General features: G+C 41.1%; 1 protein-coding gene across 1 annotated transcript in view; it reads left to right on the top strand.

Annotated features, from left to right (window-relative positions):
- Positions 1-5,482: 5,482 nt before the first annotated feature.
- Positions 5,483-22,785, top strand: part of GFM1 (G elongation factor mitochondrial 1) — a 42,261-nt gene continuing 24,958 nt past the window's right edge. The window contains exons 1-10 of the mRNA XM_036349412.1: positions 5,483-5,682; positions 7,420-7,572; positions 8,453-8,585; positions 9,027-9,231; positions 11,079-11,195; positions 14,589-14,739; positions 15,321-15,478; positions 15,900-15,984; positions 20,516-20,653; positions 22,404-22,505. Coding sequence (XP_036205305.1) covers positions 5,593-5,682; positions 7,420-7,572; positions 8,453-8,585; positions 9,027-9,231; positions 11,079-11,195; positions 14,589-14,739; positions 15,321-15,478; positions 15,900-15,984; positions 20,516-20,653; positions 22,404-22,505 — 1,332 coding nt within the window. The 5' untranslated portion in view covers positions 5,483-5,592. The remainder of the gene's footprint in view (positions 5,683-7,419; positions 7,573-8,452; positions 8,586-9,026; positions 9,232-11,078; positions 11,196-14,588; positions 14,740-15,320; positions 15,479-15,899; positions 15,985-20,515; positions 20,654-22,403; positions 22,506-22,785) is intronic.

The following is a 22,785-nucleotide window of genomic DNA, read 5'->3' as shown; positions in this document are numbered from 1 at the left end:
GAAAAATCGGACAAAAAATTCCACTGTCTTCCTTTTTTAACTTGGGAAGTAGAATTACATGATTGTGCTTATACTCTTGTAGTTTTCTATATCATATCCTGTTAATTTTACTAGTTGTTGTTTCATGCCTTTAATGAGTCACTAAGATAAGATGCATATGTATCAATTAATTTTTATAATGGAAAGTGATTTAGCATGTATTAGTTAAAGATGATAAAATTTTTCTTTTCCATATAATTTAGTGTACTAATAACATAATATAACATATTGAGTAGTTGTCAAAAGGCATAAATTTTAAAGAACACTTTTGCATAAATTCACTTGTTAGAGCAAAATCTCAAGAGTAGGCACTGTCATTATTCTCCTTTTGCCTAAATCATTATACTGATAACTGGAATCACTATATTCAAATATGAAAACACTTTATAAATAATTGTTCTTAAAACAGTATAACTTCTGTGCATCATATAGCCATTAGGTAATTCATGGATACTTTTTTCCTCTCAATTTATCATGGAAATTAAGAAAAAACGAAATTAAATATACCTATTTCTTATCTCAGAGTACTTCCTAAGGGGCCACTAGACAAATCTTTATGTTCACATGATGCCGAAAATGAGGTTTTTCAGAATTTATTTTTACCATAATGCTGACGTCAACCAGTATAAAAAAGAAGGCTCTCTGTAGCCTGTAGCTCACATAGGATTTTTTCTTAACGGACAACACTGATCTTTCTGGAACCCTGGGTCTGAGGGGATTGTAAGGATATGAACAATTGGTGAGTGTGGCCTTGGTAGTAAGGCCAAGCTGCATAGTTAGGCTCCTTGCCACTTTGGAGGTCTTCCTGGTGCCGGCAGTCTCAGGGATAAGCTTTCCTTACCTTCACGACTCCATTGTCCGTTACTGTCACGGGGCAGCGCCGGAGCACATTGGAGTCAGATGGTGCCTACAAGCGGCAGTGTGACGGTCACTGGAGATGGGGCTGTTGGGTGTGATTAGGTCATGGGGGTGGAGCCCTCATGAATAGAATGAGTGACTTTATAGGAGACCCAGAGAGCTTCCTTGCCCTTACTTCCATGTGAACACAGAGTGATGTTGACTGCCTTTGAATGAGGGAGTATTTTCTCACCAGAAACCGAATCTTCTGTCCTTGCTCTTGGGCTTCCCAGCCTCCAGACCTACATGGAATGTCTATTGTTTATAAGCCAACCAGTCTACAGTCTTTTTGTTTCAGCAGCTGGATGAACTAAATTAGTGGTTTAGGCTGATCAGGCTGGGACCATCTGTGGAGATTCTACTAAGGCTCAACGTAGACCCTTCCTGCAATGAATAGGACCTTCAGCTTGGTAACTATATACATATCTGAGACCTTCTAAGGCCCCTCTGACCCTGATTACATAGGTTTTGCAGTAAACTGCCTTCTGATGATCTCGTTGGCCCTAATGTCATGCTGGGGTTTGGAGGTTCTGAGGAGACGTTGGTGTCCTCTGGTGAATTTGGCTATAAACACATTTATCCTCTGTTTTCCCACCATTTCATATTATTTGTCCATGAAAACTTACCTGAGTCTTGCCTTTGTATGAGAAGCTTGCTTTGGGAGAATCCTTCTGTCCACCCCTGTTGCCATCTAAGCACATGATGCTCAGGTCAGTGACCAGCCTGAGACAAGCGTCAGAATACTTTACATTTGGTAGCACATCCGGCCATGTTTCATGGGCTTGTCAGCTAACAGACTTGCACTGCCTCTGGCATACCTTGAGCAAGGAACTGCAGTACCACTTTGGGGAACTGTGACATGATGAAGACTTTCACTTGAGAGGCACCTGAGAAGACAAGACCCCAAAGAGGAGAGCCTTGGTGTGATTTGTCTAAAGAAACCTGTTATTTATATAGAAGGCCACACATTTTTATTTTCCGGGCTTTTTAACGATAGGGCTTATATTTAAACTCCTCTCTTCTTGAATAGGGAAGACAATTCGCCTTTTACAGGGATACTGTCCTGTTTGTATTATTAAATTAATTAAACGAGGATTCCATTAGTTTGAGGAAGCTTTAATGCCTTAGTAGCCCCTGAGAGCAAAGCAAATCCTGAGCCTGCAATGCCGCAAGGTTAAGAAATTGAAACCTAAACACAAACAGGCTTTCCCCAATCAGACAACTGCCTAAGCTATAGCCAATCACCGAACCTCCTCCCTCTGCTTCTGCCTCCTCTTAAGTCTTTCCCCCTAGCTGATGGAGCGCTCCAAAACACTTGCAGAGTGACGCTGCCCTATTGGAACCGATTTTGCTCAAACAAACTTCTCGCCATGCCTCAGTTTATCTTCTAACAGTATACAAACGCTCTAGCTAAATGTTAGCTAGAACTTTAGTTTTTCAAATCCTCATTTAACTTTTCAAAACTTTAGAAATGTTAAATTGATCTTTAGATATTTGGACAATTTCTAAGTAAAAATGATACAAAGTTTTGGCTACTAAAGATAGTTTCAATTTATCTTTATTTTTATATATTCTAAAATGACTGAATTAACACAATGTTCAAATAGTTTGGATTATATATGTATATATGTGTATATATATATATGTGTGTGTGTGTGTGCATATATGTATATATATATACACACACACATACATACCACTTTAAAACTTAACAGAGGCAATTATGTGTACTCACAAAAATTGAGCTAAATAGTGCTTGGTTTTCTGTCTTTCAGATTTCTATGTAAACAAAACAAAGTTGGTTACTTTGGCTACAAGTGGTATTAATAAAAATAATTAAGAATATACTTGGTTTAATTACAGAAAAGTAATATATATACACACAAGATAATGAGTATGCGTTTTTACTGAAGGAAATTTTGTTAAAGTGGCAATAGATACACTTTTATTTAACACTAGTGGCCCAGTACACAAATTCATGCACATTGAAAGGAAATTAATTAGAAGAACTATTTTAATATTGCTATTCGCCCTTCATAACACAAGTATCAACCAAATTCACAATCGACAATAACAGATCAAAACACACACATGCGATTGGCGCCAGCAAGAACTTTATATGTATTGTGCATATGTGAGTCATCTTAGCCTTTTATAGTATAGAATAAACTTACTTCATTAGACCTGCTTTCTGATGTAGCTAAACTTTTTCCAGCCCAGTGAAGCACCCCAACTTCTCTTTCAGGTAACTGTCAGCAACAGAGCAGTAACTATCAACACAAAGCAGATTATTATTGTAGATCATGCAGGGAGAACAAAGGGTAAAATATTTAACTGTAGCAGTGTTTGACTATATTCTGTGCAGTGAGAAAACCTGAAGTCATTTTCAAGGTCCACCATTTCTCCTTTTCAGTTGGGTCAAGTTTCTAAACTTTCTAAATCTCCATTTTCCAGCTAATGAAAAGAAAAGAGGATTCCACTGAGTTTCCTATCTACCTACTCCAGGACTTCTGTGCGGATCAAATGAGATGAGGCACAAGAAAACGCTTCACAGACATTTGGTTAAAATGTAAAATGTTTGCACCTGGCTATAAAGCAAGTCGTGTTCCTGGGCTGAAGAAACTCCAAGGAGGCTAGTCTCTAGGGAGAGGAAGCTGGGCATTGCTACGTGACATCATTACCCAACACCCACAGTGACTGTTTCTGGGCTGAGCTGGGCTGTGAGCCACATTTTGTGCCATGGGGTCTTGGCAGCATCCACTGCAACCTGGTGGGCTGTCACTCTGGGGTGGTGGCAAGGCCTGTGTCACACTTGGGGGAAGCCAAGTGTTGCTTTGTGGGCACCAGGTCCGTGGTGCTATTTCTCTCTAAATGGCCAGTGTGCGTCATGGAAGCTCCTGCGTTGAGCATCTGCCCCCTGGTGGTCAGTGAGCATCATAGCAACCAGTTGGATGGTCAGACACTTAGCATATTAGCCTTTTATATACATAGATAATTATCTTAAAATTAAAGTAAAAACCTTAATTTTATTACCATTTACATAATTATATATTTTAACATATATTTTAGCCAAATACATATGAAAGCTTGTAAATACTACATTTTTTAAAGTCTATAAATGAAAAAGTTTATTTAAAGATATATTCAATTTTAATGAATTTATCAAAGCAGCTTACAAATCCTTTATTGTAAATTAATACATAGATGATAAGCAAAAAGGTTCAAAATTCATCAGTGAGTCTGATTTTTTTTATCCTTGTAATTTCTATTTTCTTGATCTTATTCATTCATTCATTTTAACAAATACTTATTGAACATCTAGTACATACAGGGTTACAGCAATTAACAAAACCCAATCACTGTCCTTACGGAACTGATATTCCCATCGGCAGTCAGACAATGAACAAGTATGTATAATACCTGGGCATATCTAAGAAGTGCTCTGCAGGCAAATGAAGCAGCCTGAGAAATGGAAAGGGAGGAACTTGCTGTTTGGAAGAGTTGGTCAGGGAGCAGCTCACTGCTAGAGGCTCTTTGAACCGATAGAAGAAAGTAAGGGGAAGAGGCAGCTGCTGCCTGGGGAGGACCGAGGACGCTGGTCCCGAGAGGGTGAGCCAAGAGGCCAATGTGGCTGGAGCAACCCGGCAAGGGGAGTAGAGCTGCGTTGGCTTAGCTGCTCACGCAGGGCCCTAGGTGCTTCCTCTGACAGGGAGGGGATGCCATTTCACTTTATGAAAAATTTCAAATCTACACAAAAGTACAGATAACAGCTACGATGAATTCCTGGATGGAGGGTCTGCAGCAGGAAACGCCAGGACCTGGCATAGTCACCGTGTTGAGAATACACAGCTATCCGCTGCAGTTTTCCTGTCGAGGTGGCCGTGCTGGAGAGCTGGGGGAAGGGGCAGCTTCGGATCTATTTTTGAAGGCAGTGCCTATAGCATATGTTGACAGATTGAGGTGTCAAAGAGGGGTGTCAAAGTGACGAACGTTTGTGATATGGGCAACAACGGGGTTTCCATTTATACAATGAAGACTGCGGAGGGCTTGGGAGGAAGATCAGGAGCTCCGTTTTGGACGCTAAGTTTGAGATGCCGCTAAGAGATTCAAGCGGAATCATCCAGGATACTGTGTTCCTTGGACTGGACATATAACATCTAATTAACAACAAACAATGACGGAACATCTCCAAATGAGAAAATGCACCAATAATGGATAGTTCTCATCTTTCCTTGTTCTCTTCAGGTCATGTTCTTCAGATATTTTTTTATATTTGTTATAGCATAGATAAAAAGTTTGCACCTTTTTCACTTAAATTCTGTAATAAACATTTCTCCACATTGCTATGTGGGGAAAACTTTCACGTTTAAAGGCTTGCATCTTTCTGGGAATATGCAAAAGCTTGATTAGAGCTGCAAAGCGATTGCACTTTCTCTTCCGAACCGGCAGAGGGCGCCCGGACAGTGGAGGGCGCTGCTCTGCTCTGACGACCGGAAGCTCCTCCCTCTCTCCCTTCGGTGACCCCTCGCGTCCTTCGCCCCGGAAGTGCTCACCGGGCCCTGTTCGCCGGCGTGACTTTGAACGCTCCGGCTGCGGTGCGGGTTGCGGAGCCGACCCGGAGCCGCGGGACCTTCGTACTTGTTCTCTGTGTTTGCCATGAGGCTGCTGGGAGCAGCCTTCGCCTCGGCTGTGGGCCGCGGGCCGCTCCCGCGGGTCCCGGCCGCCCTGGGCTGGCGGGGGAAGCAGGTATCCGTGCCCGGCGAGGCGAGGCAGAACCGGGGGGGCCCTGGGCCTGGCGGCCCTCGGGGGCCGGGTTGGTGCTGCACCCCTCCCCTCCCTGGCGCCTCGTACCCTCGCCGCTGCTGGCGCCCGGGGAGGCTGGGCGTGCCCTCGGTGTGTGATGGAGCCTCTTCCTCTGGCTGCACCTTGAGGAGGAGGAGGAGTGACGAGGGAAGATGACAGTTGAACAAGGAGTGTGCCCGGGGCTCGAACCCGGGGCCTCCGACTCTTCAAGTGCTCTTTTCCCTCTAGGGCAGTGGTTCTCAACCTTCCTGATGCCGCGACCCTTTAATACAGTTCCTCATGTTGTGGTGACCCCCAACCATAAAATTATTTTCGTTGCTCCTTCATAACTGTAATTTTGCTACTGTTATGAATCGTCATGTGAATATCTGATCTGCAGGGTGTGTTTTTTCATTGTTACAAATTGAACATAATTAAAGCATAGTGATGAATCACAAAAACAATATGTAATTATATATGTGTTTTCGGTGGTCTTAGGCGACCCCCGTGAAAGGGTCGTTGGACCCCGGAAGGGTCGGGAGCCACAGGTTGAGAACCGCTGCTCTAGAGTGTGGCTGGTCCGACTGCCCCCCCCCCCCCCCCCCCCCCCCCCGCAGCCTGCACTGGGCGGTTTGATGAGGCCGCGAACCCCGGGTGCTTTCCTGTGGTCTGGCTTCTGCCTTCTGCCGGGAGCGCAGAGAAGCAGGGTTCGGTGGGAGTGGAGCCCGTCCTGTCGTCCTGTCGTGCAGACCTCAGCCGCCTTGCTCGCTGGTGTCCCGGGGGTTGGCTCAGCTACGCGCCTGTCGCCCGGATTCCACTGAATACTTGACCCACCTTTTCCAAGGCCTCGGCCTTCCTTTCCCCAAAGGTGGCCGCAGTGCATTCTGGATGTACAGCCCTATAGGAAGAAGTGTATATTGTATCTTGATTACATACATGCAAGATTTGGCTCCCCCGATTAATAGAAAGTATGGTTTTTTTTGAATGTCCTTGTTTTGGGGCAGAAGGAATTGGAAACTTTTTTTGTCGGCTGCCTTGGAGCTCTTGGCACCAGTGCATAGAGCACATGAGGCCTCAGACATTCTTGCTCGCTGTGAACCACAATAAAGGTGTGGGGGGGGGGGGGGGGGAATCAGTAACATTTAAACTAAAAGCTATTTCCTAGTCAAGTAGCTGTTGGGAGCTGTCTTTCTGGTTTTATCAGCCCCAGTGTATATTTTCATAAACCTGTAACATTCCCCAAAAGTGTGTGCTCCTTTTGTTTAATCATTTATTTTAATACTAGAGGCCCGATGCACAAAATTTATGCAAGAGCAGGCCTTCCTTCCCCCGGCTGCTGGCACTGGCTTCCCTCCGGCACCTGGGATCCCGGCTTCCCTCACAGCCCCAGCTTCATCAGAAGGTCTTCCGGAAGGACATCCAGTCTAATTAGCATATTATGCTTTTATTATTATAGATATTTTTTTTTATTTAATTCTTTTTTAAGACTGTATACTGTCCTCTCTTGCAGTCTCTCCTTTGATTACAAGAGTTGCAGGTTGAGACATTTACTCTTCCTTTCCAGATGATCTCAGATGACGTTTTGTGTTCGTTGGGATTCCTTGGAGAAAAGATGTCCACCAACCCATTTTAGTTGCCTGTTGTTACCTTGTAAAATGTGCAATAAGTTGAGCTTTTTTTTCTCCCCCCCCCCCCCCCCAGGTTAATTGGAAGGTCTGCAGATGGTGTTCATCAGGGAAGATTCCTAATGAGAGGATAAGAAATATTGGAATCTCAGCTCACATTGATTCTGGGAAAACGACATTAACAGAACGAGTGCTTTACTATACTGGCAGAATTGCAAAGATGCACGAGGTAGATGGTTTGTGTTGATCCCGATTAGTTAGAGCTTGGTTTCTATTGTTTTGTGGCTATGATTTAATAAACTTTACAAAACCTGAAAGGTTTAAAGAATGGTAGCAGTGGATCTTTAATCAAAATCATATTACACAGTGGATAGGTCAAGTAGGCTTGAAATATTGCTCTGAGGGATCGATCTAGTGATCATCATTGTAGGTATACTGAGTAGGTGGTCTTTTGAGAATGTTAAATTACGTAATGTGATGTATCCTTAAGCAGCCATTAAAATAGGTATTTACATAATTTTTTTAATGTTATGGAGAGATGTTTATAATGTTAAGTGGAAAAAAAGATTAAAAATGATGCATGGTATGAGCTTAATAGTTAAAAAAAATAGGTATCAGAAAAAAAACTTTTAAGAAAATCTCGAAACTCTCCTGAAGAAATTATATATCAATGAGTAACTTAACTCTCCATTCCGTCAGATGAAGATCATCGTTTTAAATCGCATACTTTAAAAGCTGAATCCTCCCCTCCCGGGCCTCGAAATCCACATGTAGCTGAGCAGGCAGAAGCTGTTCTCTGAACAGCTCCTCACAGACCAGCAGAGGGCAGGCGGGCAGGAGCAGTGCCGAAGGGGCAAGGATGGCTCTAAGACTGGGTGACTGCTCTATGGCAGTAGTTTCGGAAAACGATGAAAAAAGGGTTAGGCAGGTAATGGAGGGCAGCATCTGTAATCAGCTTTCTGTGTCATGAGATGATACGGTTTGACAAATGAGACTTCCCTGCTAATTGCGTCATTTGACTACCTGCGCTCTGGTCCATTTCTGTAAAAATGGCTTTGCTTCTTAGAATGCAGGGACAGAGAACTCTGAATTGCTGTACTTGTGTTTAGGTGAAAGGTAAAGATGGAGTTGGTGCTGTCATGGACTCCATGGAACTAGAGCGACAAAGAGGAATCACTATTCAGTCAGCGGCCACCTATACCATGTGGAAAGATGTCAACATCAACATCATAGATACTCCTGGTGAGGTTTCTGCTTTATTGCAGCTTGTTGGGCAGCGGCACAGTGAGCTCTGTCCTCTGCTGCGCCACAGCTTGTATTTGTGTATCGAATAATACTCAGAAGCGTGACCGAGTCTCTATTAGAGGAGTGTGACGTCGGACCCAGAGCGCCTCATCCTTTTGTGGTTTCCCTGAAAAATAGTGCTAATCAGTTGTGAGTAGGAGGGTTCGTGCCTTTTGCATGTGGCAGCTGATTCCAGAGGTTCCCATGCCCATGTATCTTTTTGAAGTGATCTTGTTGGGCCCCTGGACCTTATGGTGAGTGAATGGTATTGGTGATTTTTAAAATTTACATTCTAATTAGAAGCCTTCTGTGATGAGCAGAGATACAGACACTTTTCATTGTGCATGTTATAAAACTTCAGGCTGCTCTCTAAGACCCTCACACACTTGTTTCATTTAGGGCATGTGGACTTCACAATAGAAGTTGAAAGGGCTCTGAGAGTGCTGGACGGCGCGATCCTTGTTGTCTGTGCAGTCGGAGGGGTTCAGTGCCAGACCATGACTGTGAATCGGCAGATGAAGCGCTACAATGTTCCGTTTCTCACGTTCATTAACAAACTGGACCGAATGGGTTCCAACCCGGCCAGGGCGCTGCAGCAAATGAGGTACTGATCCTTAGAGGAATGGGGGTGAGGATCTGCATGACAAACTTTATATCCAGAACAATAATTCAGTGTCATTAAGCTTTATCCTTTCATTCCCCACACCCCCTTTTTAAATTTATTGAGTGATTTAGTAAATGGTGCATTGAAATCAGTAGTTTGGTTTTGGTTTATGGTGTGACCTCATCAACTGCCTTCTCTGCAAAATGGGGAAAATACTACTTGAATTGTAGGGATGCTGAAGGTGAAGTCAGAAAGTAATCTGGCAGTTTATGCTGTTTTGCTATAATTAGAAAAGTTATAATCTAAAGTAGATTCTAAAAGTACTTTGTGTTTATTTAGACAAACCTAGAGGATCCCCTTTAGTTTAACCTTTACTTGAGGAATTTAATTAATGCCCTGAAGTAGTATGCTGTATTTCCTTGCTCTCATGGTCAAATACCTGCTAAGACAACAGGAACACTTGCGCTCTGTGCCAGGGATAACCCAGTGGTATTTATAGCGTGTTGCATTGCACAATTCTATATATTTTCAGATAGCCTTTGAAAAGAGTCAGTCTCACTTTTCACCTCTTGTAGATGTGTAAGCGGAGCTCATTTCACAAGAGAGAGCTGATAGACACAAGAACGACATAGGCAGCAAAGTTCATGATAATGGAAAGACTGAGAGTGATGTGTCTGATGACAAAAGATCTGGTGTTGAGGAACTTTAAGTGACTGTATTGCTGTATGCACTTTGATAAAAGTGATATCTTTGAGAATATGAGAGTAAAATTTGTCCTTTATTGGATACTTGTAAAATTTTCTTGGGAAAATGAAACATTTTTACTCTTCATCTTTATGACTATATTTTAATTGTGGTTGGCAATATAGGGACTCTTTCTACTAAGTCTTTTTCTGAATTTTAGGAGTATTCTCTTTTAGCATCTATTTGACTAATTTGGTTTACTCCACTCCCTTTTTACCTGTTTTCTCATTTTGTGACTCCCTTTAAACAGATTTTGAAACTTCATTTGGTCTCTGTGTTTTAATTTCTGCATCTGGTCTCTGTGCCATACTTTCTGTCTCTGTTTTGGACTGGGCAATGACTAATTCTTGAGGTCAATCTTCTAGTTCACTAATCTGCTATTCATCCGCATCCCTTCAGTTATTTAGCCTGTTTGTTCTTTTTAATTTCAGCAATTATATATAGTTAATTTCCATACACTTTCTCTTTTATTGCAGTATTTTTATTAATAGAGATAATTACTTCTCATACCTTTACATTTTATTTTCTTCTATTATCTCTCTCCTTGGAGTGTAGTACTATTTCTTGAGCTCATACCTCTCTTTCAAGTTATTGGTTTCCTTCAAATATTTGTTGATTCCTAGTTATCTAGCCATAATCATAGATGGGCACGTAGAATCTAGGTAGCTAGAACATATTTCTCCTTAAGTGAGAATCCCTGTCTGTGAGTGTAGGTTTTATTCAGTAGGTGTGCCTGATGGAGTTATAGGCTGATAATAAGGGTCTGACTTTAACACCTGCTCTGAGAGTTTTCCCCCAAGAACTTCCCTTCAGATAGCTATATTCTGTTTGGCTAGAGTCAGCTGTTCAAGAATGAGATGTGGACATAGTTATCCTACTATCCTTTTAGAGTTCTTTTTATTGCCTAAATAGGGTTGTAGCTTCGTGAGCATGATGAGTTTGGCTGTCAGTCTGTTCTCAACTGCTTTATAGCTTCTGTTCTGACTGCTGATGACACCCCCTCCCAAAGTAAACAGCATCTACCATTACATTTTTTTTTTTTTTAATTTCAAAGGGATTTGGGGAGAAAAAAGGAGGTAAGAATGTGTATTTTTATTTTTCAGGTCTAAACTAAATCATAATGCAGCATTTGTGCAGATACCCATTGGTTTGGAGGGTGACTTTAAAGGTATTATAGATCTTATTGAGGAACGAGCCATCTATTTTGATGGAGACTTTGGGTAAGTATTAAAAATATACTGTTAAATAACTCTTACATTTTAAAAGATATTGACGAGAAGGAAAAGGATGAGTTATTTAAACAAACAACTTTTGAAATATGGCTGGAAGAATATCCTCTATGATGATTTTGTTTTACTGCCTTTAATCCTAGTTGCTTCCCATTTTGCCTAGTATTCATTCCAAGGGAGAGTGTGTTACTTGTTGGGTAATATATTTGAATTGTATTATGACTTGCATGGTATGGTGGAAGGAGGCCTTCAGCCTGAGCTAGTAATGTAATGTTGCATTCATTCATTCAGTCTGTGAACTTTTAGGGGGCAGCTACATCCTGGATATTGTGATAAAAACTGGAAAGAAAATACGCATCATAAATATTCCCTCTACCTACTTCATGGTATTGCAAAGATAAAAAGACTACTATGTAAAAAGCAATTAAAGATTGTACAGAGGTGGTTTAGGCAATACAAGAAGCAAATTGGTAAATGACATGGTATTTGGTTCATCAATCAACTTTTGAGTGACTTTTGCATGTAAATCACTATGGTTTCTCAGTGATTATCAAACCATGGCATTCAGGAAAATCACCTGGAGAGCTTTAACAAACACATATTCCTGTGTCCACCTCCAGAGATTCTGATTCAGTAGCTCTTAGGGTGGGGCCTGGAATGTGCATTCTGGAAAGCTCTCAAAGACGCTGATGTTGCAGGTCTATAGACCACACTTTGAGTGCCACTAATCTAGACAATGTGGGGGAGTCAGTCATAAGTGACCCTTTGTTCTGAGTAGTGGCCTCAGCAGCCTGGCAGTTTTTCCAAAGGTACTTCTTGAGGGGTTTCCTTCCTTTGCTATGGAACTAGGATTGCTGGTCTGGCAGGTAGGTAAAGGGTGTCGTGATCAGTTAAACAGAATTTATCTTGATCAGCCATCTTGTGGGCAGGAAAAAGATGGGAGCTGTCCAGCAGATGAAGTGTTTCTCACACCTCTTGTGTGACAACTGAGTAATGACAACAAGTTTATCTATTCCTTACAATGTAAGGCCCAAGAGGACAGATTTTTTATCAGCTTTATTCATTGCTATTTTCCCCAGCCCTAGAGGTATCTGGTACATAATAGGGACTCAAAAAATATTTGTAAATAAACAAATCCACTTCCCCAGAATTACCAGGGCACAAGTTTCTGTCTTCTAAATTAGAGGCTTTTAAACTTGTTGCACATCAGGACCACAGATGGCACTTCTTAATATACCTGCACCCTTTCCCAGCCTGGGCCACTGGATTTGTATATTTTGATTCTGACATAAAAGTCTAAGCACTAAAGAGCTTAACAGAAAGGAAGAAATTAAGTTCTAAAGACTATGAAGAACATTCTTTAGAAGTATTTGCAATTGGCTTTTGCTTTTTTATTTAGGTACATGTTTTCTGAAAAGATTATTATTTTTTTGACATTAGTTTCCATTTTAAAGATACTTTGAAAACTGTTGTACTAATATTTCTAAATATCAAGTATATTCACTTCTTGGTTGTATATATTTTATCTGTGTCTCTTACCTATTTGGCCTCTACTAAGGAATGGAGAACGGGCTAAAGTTGAAGAGTCTGTCGTTTTTAGTAAACTTTTTTTTTTCTTTTTTTTTTCCCTTTATTAAGGTATTACATATGTGTCCTTATAACCCCATTGCCCACCCCCCCACCCCCCACCCCCACTCATGCCCTCACCCCCCTGGTGTCTGTATCCATTGGTTAGGCTTATGTGCATGCATACAAGTCCTTTGGTTGATCTCTCCCCATTACCCCTGCTCTCCCCCTTACACCCGCCCTCCTCTACCTTCCCTCTGAGGTTTGACAGTCTGATTGATGTTTCTCTGTCTCTGGATCTGATTTTGTTCATCAGTATGTTGTTCATTATATTCCACAAATGAGTGAGATCATGTAATATTTATCTTTCTCTGATAAATATTTCGCTTAGCATAATGCTCTCCAGTTCAATCCATGCTGTAGCAAATGGTAAGAATTTCTTTTTTACTGCAGCGAAGTATTCCATTGTGTAGATGTACCACTGTTTTTTAATCCACTCATTTGCTGATGGGCACTTAGGCTGTTTCCAAATCTTAGCTATGGTGAATTGTGCTGCTATGAACATAGGGATGCATATATCCTTTCTCATCTGTGTTTCTGTTTTCTTGGGATATATTCCTAGAAGTGGGATCACTGGGTCAAATGGGAGTTCCATTTTTAACTTTTTGAGGAAACTCCATACTGTCTTCCATAGTGGCTGCACCAGTCTGCATTCCCACCAGCAGTGCATGAGTGTTCCCTTTTCTCTGCATCCTCTCTAGCACTTGTCGTTTGTTGATTTGTTGATGATAGCCAGACTGACAGGTGTGAGATGGTACCACAATGTTGTTTTGATTTGCATCTCTCGGATGATTAGTGACTTTGAACATGTTTTCATATGTCTCTCGGCTTTCTGAATGTCCTCTTTCGAAAAGTGTCTATTTAGGTCCTTTGCCCATTTTTTTGATTGGATCGTTTATCTTCCTTTTGTTAAGTTGTATGAGTTCCCTGTAAATGTTGGAGATCAAACCCTTATTGGTGATAACATTGGCAAATATGTTCTCCCATGCAGTGGGCTTTCTTGTTGTTTTGTTGATGGTTTCTTTTGTTGTGCAGAAGCTTTTTATTTTGATATAGTCCCATTTGTTTATTTTCTCTTTAGTTTCCAGTGCCCTAGGAGCTGTATTGGTGAAGATACTGCTTTGGCATATGTCTGAGATTTTGCTGCCTGTGGGTTCTTCTAATATTTTTATGGTTTCCCGTCTTATGTTTAAGTCCTTTATCCATTTTGAGTTTATTTTTGTGTATGGTGTAAGTTGGTGGTCTGGTTTCATTTTTTTTTGCATATATCTGTCCAATTTTCCCAACACCATTTATTGAAGAGACTGTCTTGACTCTATTCTATATTCTTGCCTCCTTTGTCAAATATTAGTAAACTTTTTTTACTACAAAAGGAGTATTCTGTGTTAAAATTGTGTGATTGGGTTTGTTACTTTGGAAAGGAATAATTGGGTCTCTAATCCTGCCTGTAAGAGACTGAGATGTTTGGAATAATTTGGTAAATAGAATTTTCAGGTACTCACATGGAGCCAGGTTGGCTTTGCATCTTGGCTCTTCCATTTACTAATAGTTCAATCTGGAGCAATTTGCTTTGCCTGTTTTGCCCATTATCTGTCTGAATTTTAAAGATATGCATTAGTATTATTTGCCATATTAATACAAATATATCAGAGCTCTTTCTCATCTAAAAAGATATTTTAGCTATTAGTTTAACATTTTCATTGGTGCTTTATATATTTGATTGTACATCCTTAAAGTACCAATATAAACATTTCTTAGTCAGATTGTTCGCTATGAGGAAATTCCAGCGGAATTCAGGGCTGCGGCAGCTGACCACCGCCAGGAGCTGATTGAAAGTGTTGCTAATTCAGACGAGCAGCTTGGTGAGATGTTCCTGGAAGAAAAGATCCCCTCAATTTCTGATTTAAAGGCAAGTACTTTCAAAATAAGTCCTCACTCAATATTTTTCTATTGATTTTTTAGAGAGAGTGGAAGGGACGAGGAGAGACAGAGAGAGAAATGTCAGATGTGAGGGAGACACATCGATTTGTGCTTCCTGCAGGTGCCCTTACCAGGGCCAGGAATTGAGCCTGCAACCAAGCTATATGCCCTTGACCGCATGCAAGAGATCAAACCCGCAACCAGAACATGTGCCCTAACCGGAATTCCAACCCAGTGACCTTTCAGTGCATGGATTGATGCTCAGCCCCAAGCCACACCGGCCAGCGTTGTATATATATATTTTTACCAAATTAAAAATTAGTGACATTTCAAAAGTGTTAAAGCAGCTTCCTAGGCCTGAAAAAGGAATTGTTTTGTTTCGGTTTTTTTTTCTCCTTTGTTTTGAATTTTGACCTTAAGTTATAGAGGGCCTACATGATCCTAGTCTCCACTAGAGCCAATACTCCAAAGAGTATTAATTCATTTATTTGTTGGTTTGTAATTGATCTGAAACACAGATGTAATTTTTAAGATTGACTAATCATTTCTTTTTTTCTTTTTCTTTTGTAGCTTGCAATCCGCAGAGCTACTTTAAGTAGGTCATTTACTCCTGTCTTTTTGGGAAGTGCCTTGAGGAACAAAGGAGTTCAGCCTCTTTTAGATGCTGTTTTAGACTACCTCCCAAATCCATCTGAAGTCCAGAATTATGCTATGCTCAAGCAGGAGGAGTAAGTCTTGGAAATTGATTCTTAGTTTATGCAGAAATACTTTTAACATTGTGCACTATGAAAGAATGTAAGAATGATTTTTCTAGTTATGTTGTATTTGTGTTATTTTTCATACTTTACAAAAACAATCACCATTTCTATTTGGGTAACAATTTTGGCATATACAAAAATATTTATTATCCCATTTCCCATATTATATCTTATTTGTGAGTTAGAAGTGTGATATATTATCCCTCAAGATTTAAATCTTTAGAAAATTCTCTACAAGACCATTTCTGTGCGGTTTTTTCCCCATTTCCTCTGATCTTATCACAATGTAGTAACTGATGTGCTTTTTCTCAGATAATACTCTGAGGAAACAAATTTATGTAAAAGAAATGTCAGTTGTTGCATCTCACAGTTATATTTCTTTTATTTTAAGTGACTCAAAAGAAAAAACCAAAATCTTAATGAACTCCAACAGAGACAATTCCCACTCATTTGTAGGCCTGGCTTTTAAATTGGAGGTAAGTTGCTTGCTAATGTACTTAACTGCTATTTATAGAAATCTTCTTTTAGGCTTTTATTCCTATTGCTAAGTGACTCTTCTGACAGATTTGGCTATGTTTCTCCAATATTACTCTTTTTTTCCCCTTTTCTATACTGACTTTTTAGAAGGAAGTTACTGTGCACATCTCATACCTGAGTGGGGAATTATGCTCTACCTCCTTGAGGGAGCAGTATCCCCTTATTTGGTACTAGAGGCCCAGTGCACGAATTCATGCACCAATGGGGACCTTCGGCCTGGCCTGCGGGATCGGGCTGAAACTGACTCTCCAACACCCCCCAAGGGGTCCTGGATTGCGAGAGGGCGCAGGCCACACTGAGGGACCCCACCGGTGCACGATCAGGGCCGGGGAGGGATGCGGGAGGTGGGCCAGTCGGGGAGGGCCCAAGGGGGGGCTCCAGGGCATGTCCGGCACATCTCGCTCAGTCCTGATCGGCCGGACCCCAGCAGCAAGCTAACCTATCAGTCGGAGCGTCTGCCCCCTGGTGGTCAGTACACATCATAGTGAGTGGTTGAGTGGCCTTAGCATATCATTAGCATATTATGCCTTGATTGGTTGAATGGACAACCAGACACTTAGCATATTAAGCTTTTATTAGAAGCCCGGTGCACAAAAATTTGTGCACTTGGGTGGGGGAGGGGGGTCCCTCAGCCTGGCCTGTGCCCTCTCCCAGTCTGGGACCCCTTGGGAGATAATGACCTGCTGGCTTAGGCCTGCTCCCGGGTGGCAGAGGGCAGGCCCAATCCCTAGGGCAGCCCCTGGTTGGACTCAGAGCAGGGCTGATTGGGGAGTTGGGGCGCCGCCCCCTGTCATGCACAGAGCAGGGCGGATTGGGAGGTTGCGATGCCACCCTCAGTCACGCTCAGGGTAGGGCCGATTGGGGGGTTGGGGCACCGCCCCCTGTCACACTCAAGGCAGAGTCGATGGGGAGGTTGCGGCGCCACCCCCTGTCACACACAGAGCAGGGCCAATCGGGGTTGGGGTGCTGCCCCCAGTCATGCACAGAGCAGGGCCCATCAGGGGGGTTGGGGCTCCGTACCCTGTCATGCACAGAGCAGGGTCGATCAGGGGGTTGGGGAGCTCCCCCTGTCACGCACAGAGCAGGGCGGATCAGGGGGTTGGGGTGCCGCCCTCTATCACCCACAGAGCAGGGCAGATCAGGGGGTGGGGGCACCGCCACTCTCACACTCAGGGCAGGGCCGATGGGGAGGTTATGGCTCTACCCCATCACACACAGAGCAGGGCCTGTGGGGGGGAGGGGTTGGGGCGCCGCACCCTGTCACACACAGAGCAGGGCCGATATGGGGGTTGGGGCACCTCACCCTGTCACACACAGATCCGCAGGGCGATCAGGGGGTTGGGGTGCCTTCCCCTGTCATGAACAGAGCAGGGCAGATAGGGAGGTTGTGGCCCCACCCCCTGTCACACACAGAGCCACAGGACGATCAGGGGGTTGCTGGGGTTCAACCCCAGTTAAAGTGATTAACTACCCGCCTGGCACTTAGTTAAGGGGTTTTATTCCCTCCCTAACTTCAGGGGAAAATCCCTACCTGGGGAAACAACCTTTCTCGGAGAGGTGACCTTGGTTAAAACAAATAGCCCCAAGAAGGTGAGCAAACATTAAGAACAGTATGCCATATACACCAGGTCCCTTGAAACATATGCTGTGCAGATGTTTCTTCCCTGCAGCGACTGTGTCAAGCAGCAAGGATGGACCGGCTCCTGGCAGGGGGTTTGGGCGCTGCCCCCTGTCACACTGATCCCGGTGCTGGGAGGCATATTACCCTTTTACTATATAGGATAGAGGCTTGGTGCACGGGTGGGGGCTGGCTGGTTTGCCCTTAAGGGTGTCCTGGATCAGGGTGGGGGTCCCGCTTGGGTGCCTGGCCAGCCTGGGTAAGGGGATGATGGCTGTTTGCAGCTGGTCACACACCCTTCAGGGTGGGGGTCCCCACTGGGGTGCCTGGCCAGTCTGGGTGAGGGGCGGAGGGCTGTTTTCAGGCTGGCGGGTGACTGAAGCTCCCAACTGCTCCTTTTTTTCTTTTTCTTTTTATTCTGGGCCAGCTTTAGCTCTGGCTCCAGCTCTGAGGCCTCTGTTGCTGAAAGCAGGTATCTGGTTTGTTTGGGTTCTATAATCGAAACACTGTATCAACTCCAGCTCTGAGATCCCGGCGGGCTGAAAGCAGGTTTCTGGGGTTTTGTTTAGCTTCTATATTTGTAACAGTGTTTCAAACTGCAAGCTCAGAGGCCGGCAAGGCAGGTGGGGAACGTTGGTTTCCTCTGTCACTGAAGCAAGCAAGCCTCATGTTCGCTTCAAGCTGCCTGGCTGCCGGCCGCCATCTTGGCTGGCAGTTAATTTGCATATCGCCCTGATTAGCCAATGGGAAGGGTAGCGGACGTACAGCTAATTACCATGTTTCTCTTTTATTAGATAGGATTCTTCTGTATGGGAGAGTTGTCTTTTCATCCCCATTTATTTATTTATATCAGTATTTATTTATTTATACCCATAAATACTTATGGGTATTTATTTTGTACTTTGAGTTACAGTTGAGTAGTATGTTACTTATTTTGGTGCCTAGATTGACTGATTTGGCCATTGCATCTCTTGCAGTTGGCTCCTGAGTCTCTGATTCTCCAGTGTTTGCTTTCTGACTACTTTCTCACTTGCTGGCACTACAGGATGCTCCAGGCTTATCTGATATATTCCCTGCCCCAGCCCTAGAATCAGCCACTTCTTTAGGGGTCCTGGTTTCTTTTAAGAGAGAATGGTTTTATAAACCAATATTTGATCACTGGGTGTGCTTTTTGTTGGGGTATTGTTGCTTCTGTTCATAATATTTTATGTGAGAAGAAAAGTAGATAAGTTGGAAGTATTAACAGTGGTATAGATGGAATTATATTTTGGGGGCTTTTTCCTAGATTTTTATTTTTAAAACTTTACAGTATACTTCTTATTACCTCTAAAATGAGGAAAAAGAATTTTAAATTAAAAAGTAGAAGTAACATTGCAGTGCCAATTTTTGTGCATAAAGCTTTTAAAAATGTGTTTAGGAATATATTCTTAGGATCCCTAGAATAGCAATTATAGAATTAAAGGTATGGAATATATTAATATCTGATGGTTTGTATTGCCAAATTGTTTTCATACTCTCAGAATTAATGTATTGGATTATTTCAGTGAATCTTTTATTAGCAATGAATATTATTTATTAAAAATTATTACTGACTTCATAAATGAAAATATTTTAATATTTCATCTTAATTCCTAATGATAGAGAATATTTTTTTTCATATACTGTTTTTATTATGCAGTTGTATTTTCTCTTTTGTAATTGTCTCTCTTTTTCTAAAATGAGGATCAAAGTATCTTATTATTTGTACGAACTTTCTCTAATAAAGATGACTTGTTAAAAACAATTAGTACTTTAAAATTTATATAGTCAAATCTATCAGTCTTTGTCCTTAGTCATTCTTAACCTTAGAAACCCTCTTCTTTGAATATATTTAATAAGTATTTATTAAATATTTATTAAATATTTATAAATAAATATTCTTTGAATATATTTAAAAATATTTATTTTTCTACTTTTTTATGGTGGGATTTTTTTTATTGTTAATCTAATTGGAATTTGATTTGCTCTGTGCTATGAAGCAGGATCCAAAATGTTTCTCCAATCCAAGAACAGTTGTCCAGTTACCAGTTTTGAACAATGTTGTACTTTTCCATTGACTGTCATGCTTTCTTTATCATTATTGATAAATGAATTAAACATTTTAGACATTTGTACTATATTCTGTGGGTTATTCAATCTAATTTGTGCTAGTTCTATACTTTTTAAGTTTTGGAATATTTAATATGTTTTTATATTAGTCTTAGTTTCTTCTCATTACCATAGTTTTTCAAAACTTTTTATTTTTATCCATTTTTCTAAGTGACTTTTAAAATCACTAATTACATGTTTAAAATTTTATCTTGGGATTTTTATTGCTGTTATGTTAAATTAATATGGGAAGCATTGGCAACCTTTAAATACATACCTAGTTGTTATTCAGGAGAAATTGATCCTTAATCATTCATTTTATATTCAGTCGCTTTACAAAACTCTTATTGTATAACTTTCCAGGTATCAAAGTATTTTAAATGTCTTGCTATTTCTAATGATTTTTTTTGTCTTTACAGTCATTATACCTTATTTTTATATTTATGTTAAACTGAACTTACAAAGTAATATTATAAGACAAAAGGATAATTCCTTTAATAAGTAATTTTAAAATTTTTTCTAGTAACTTTTATTTCAGAGGAAGCACAAGTAGTATCTCGGATTGTGATGCCGAAAAGAATAACACAATCGTTTAATTTACCTGTGTTGAAAACTACTAAAATTGATAAGGGAATATTTGGAGATAGTTGTGAAGTTTTGCTCCTGATTTTGATTCTTATGTTTCTTTTTTATTCTTTCTGCCCTTACCCAATCTTGACTTCTAGGCAGGTCGATTTGGACAACTAACTTATATTCGCAATTATCAAGGAGAGCTGAAGAAGGGGGACACTATCTACAACACGAGAACAGGAAAGAAAGTGCGGGTGCAACGGCTGGTTCGCATGCATGCTGACATGATGGAGGCAAGTGCCTGGTCACTGAGAGGTCAGAAAGTCTCTAGTGCAGGTGAAATAGATCTGTCTTCTTGGTATTCTGAGCCCCACAAGAAAATCACTTCCAGTTGAATGTTTTCCTAGCTTCTTCCTTTTTAGTTAGGTGTGCTGCAGTTTTGATATAGCATTTTAGTATAGGCTAAATTAGTAGATGTTAACACAGTTTATACCACTATTTGTGAGTTAGCTGTATTTCCTCAATGGCCAAGGTTAAGGAGAAGGGGCAATTAGTTCCCTATGACTCAGAACCACAAATTCAACATTTTCCTCAAGAGCCATCATTACAAAGAGGATAATAGGTTTCTGGACAGTGGAACTGTGCTTCTCAAAGGTAAGTGAGAGTAGTAAACTCACATATAATTTCACACATTGTTCAGTGAATTTACTTTCTAAAATATGGCAGGTCCGAAAGTTCTGTTTAACACTAAAGCTTTATATTTGTAGAACCAACCCCAAGAAGGGCCATAATGGTATTAGACTCTATCTGAAGATTTAAAACCTCTCAAAGTGTGGTCTGGGAGATAAATTTCTCTTGAATTTGAATTGGCTCTGAATCTGTCCTAGCTTTCTGTGGTCCATAGGGTGATTAGGCCTTGGTAGGAATACTGAGTGTGCAAGGTTGCCTCCTACTCTCACCCTTTCCCAATTCAGCTCTGTATTCCTGGGGAAATTTATTAATCTGAGCAGAATCTTCGTATGTTCAGTAATTTTTGGTGTCCATAACCTTTGTATCTCCTAGAAGATGAATAGGCAGTCTTTCAAAATTGGACAGAATTACTGTTTTAAGAGATAGGCAGCAGGGGGCAGCCAGAGGGATTAGAGATTGTCACAGCTGTTACATGGACCAGAAGCTAGGAGAATTGTACAGCTGTATAACTATTGAAGTATGACACACACATACTTGCTCATTCACAGCCACAGCTGTTATGAATGAACTGTCCATATAAAAGGACAAAAACAAGGAAGTTCAGAGGCACAATGCTTTGTTCTTCGATTTCCTGTTTTCTTAACTGCTTGAATCTGTGAGAAATTAAGATTATTTAAGTAAAGTGGGCTCCATTCTCCTGCCTTTGTTTTCAAAACTTCCTTTGTAGGTTTTTCTTGTACACCTTTGTCATACACATCTGATTGTTGGACTGTGGCAACATATAGTACATGCTTTTTAAAAAATATATATTTTTTATTATTTCAGAGAGGAAGGGAGAGGGAGAGAGAAACATCAATGATGAGAGTCATTTATTGGCTGTCTCCTGCACGCCCCCAACTGAGGATTGAGCCTGCAACCTGGGCATGTGCCCTGACCGGGAATCAAACCATGATCTCCTCGTTCATAGGTCAATGCTTCACCACTGAGCCACACTAGTTGGGCTATAGTACATGCTTTTTAATTCCATAGAAATACTTTAGAACTATGAGACTCTGTTTTATCTATACTGCAGATACTCCAAAGTGATACCTTAACTCTGAGTTTCTGTTTAAAGTAAAATCTTGTCTATTGAGATGTGGCTTAAATAAGGGCCCAGTTTAAGGTCTGGCTTGCTGTGGTTGATTGTTGATGTTGCATTGGTTTAGCTAATTCTTTATAAAATCCATGGTAAGATTCTGCCATATTTATTTATGTGCAGTGTGCTTATTGTGCAAGTACTCTTTAGTCACCCTGTTCTGATTGGTATTACTTGTAAGTAATTACTTGTCATTTTTGTGTTATTTCTTTATTTAGGATGTTGAGGAAGTATTTGCTGGAGACATCTGTGCATTATTTGGCATTGACTGTGCTAGTGGAGACACATTCACAAACAAAGATAATAGTGGACTTTCTATGGTAAGTCATTTAATTTCAAAGCTGTGTTTCACTTGTGTCTCAAAAGTCTGTGTTTTTATGTGATACATTTAACATTTCAGAAAAACAACCACAAGTTTTCACTGAGCAGTGCTGCAGGCATCAAGTATAGCTTGGTTGTGGCTCTTTAAATGTCAGGTGGACAGGTGCTCTGTGTAAACTAACTTATCTGGGTGTTTTTTAGTAAAGTCATTCCATTATTCTTCAACATTTAGTTGCATCTGACTAGCTCTGACTCTACCCTGAGATTTTTCCCCATTGT

Source organism: Myotis myotis, unplaced genomic scaffold (assembly GCF_014108235.1).
Source record: "Myotis myotis isolate mMyoMyo1 unplaced genomic scaffold, mMyoMyo1.p scaffold_m19_p_2, whole genome shotgun sequence".
In the NCBI taxonomy this organism is placed as follows: domain Eukaryota; kingdom Metazoa; phylum Chordata; class Mammalia; order Chiroptera; family Vespertilionidae; genus Myotis; species Myotis myotis.
Note: the sequence above shows the minus strand (reverse complement) of the source record. Positions and strands in the feature narration are given on the sequence as shown.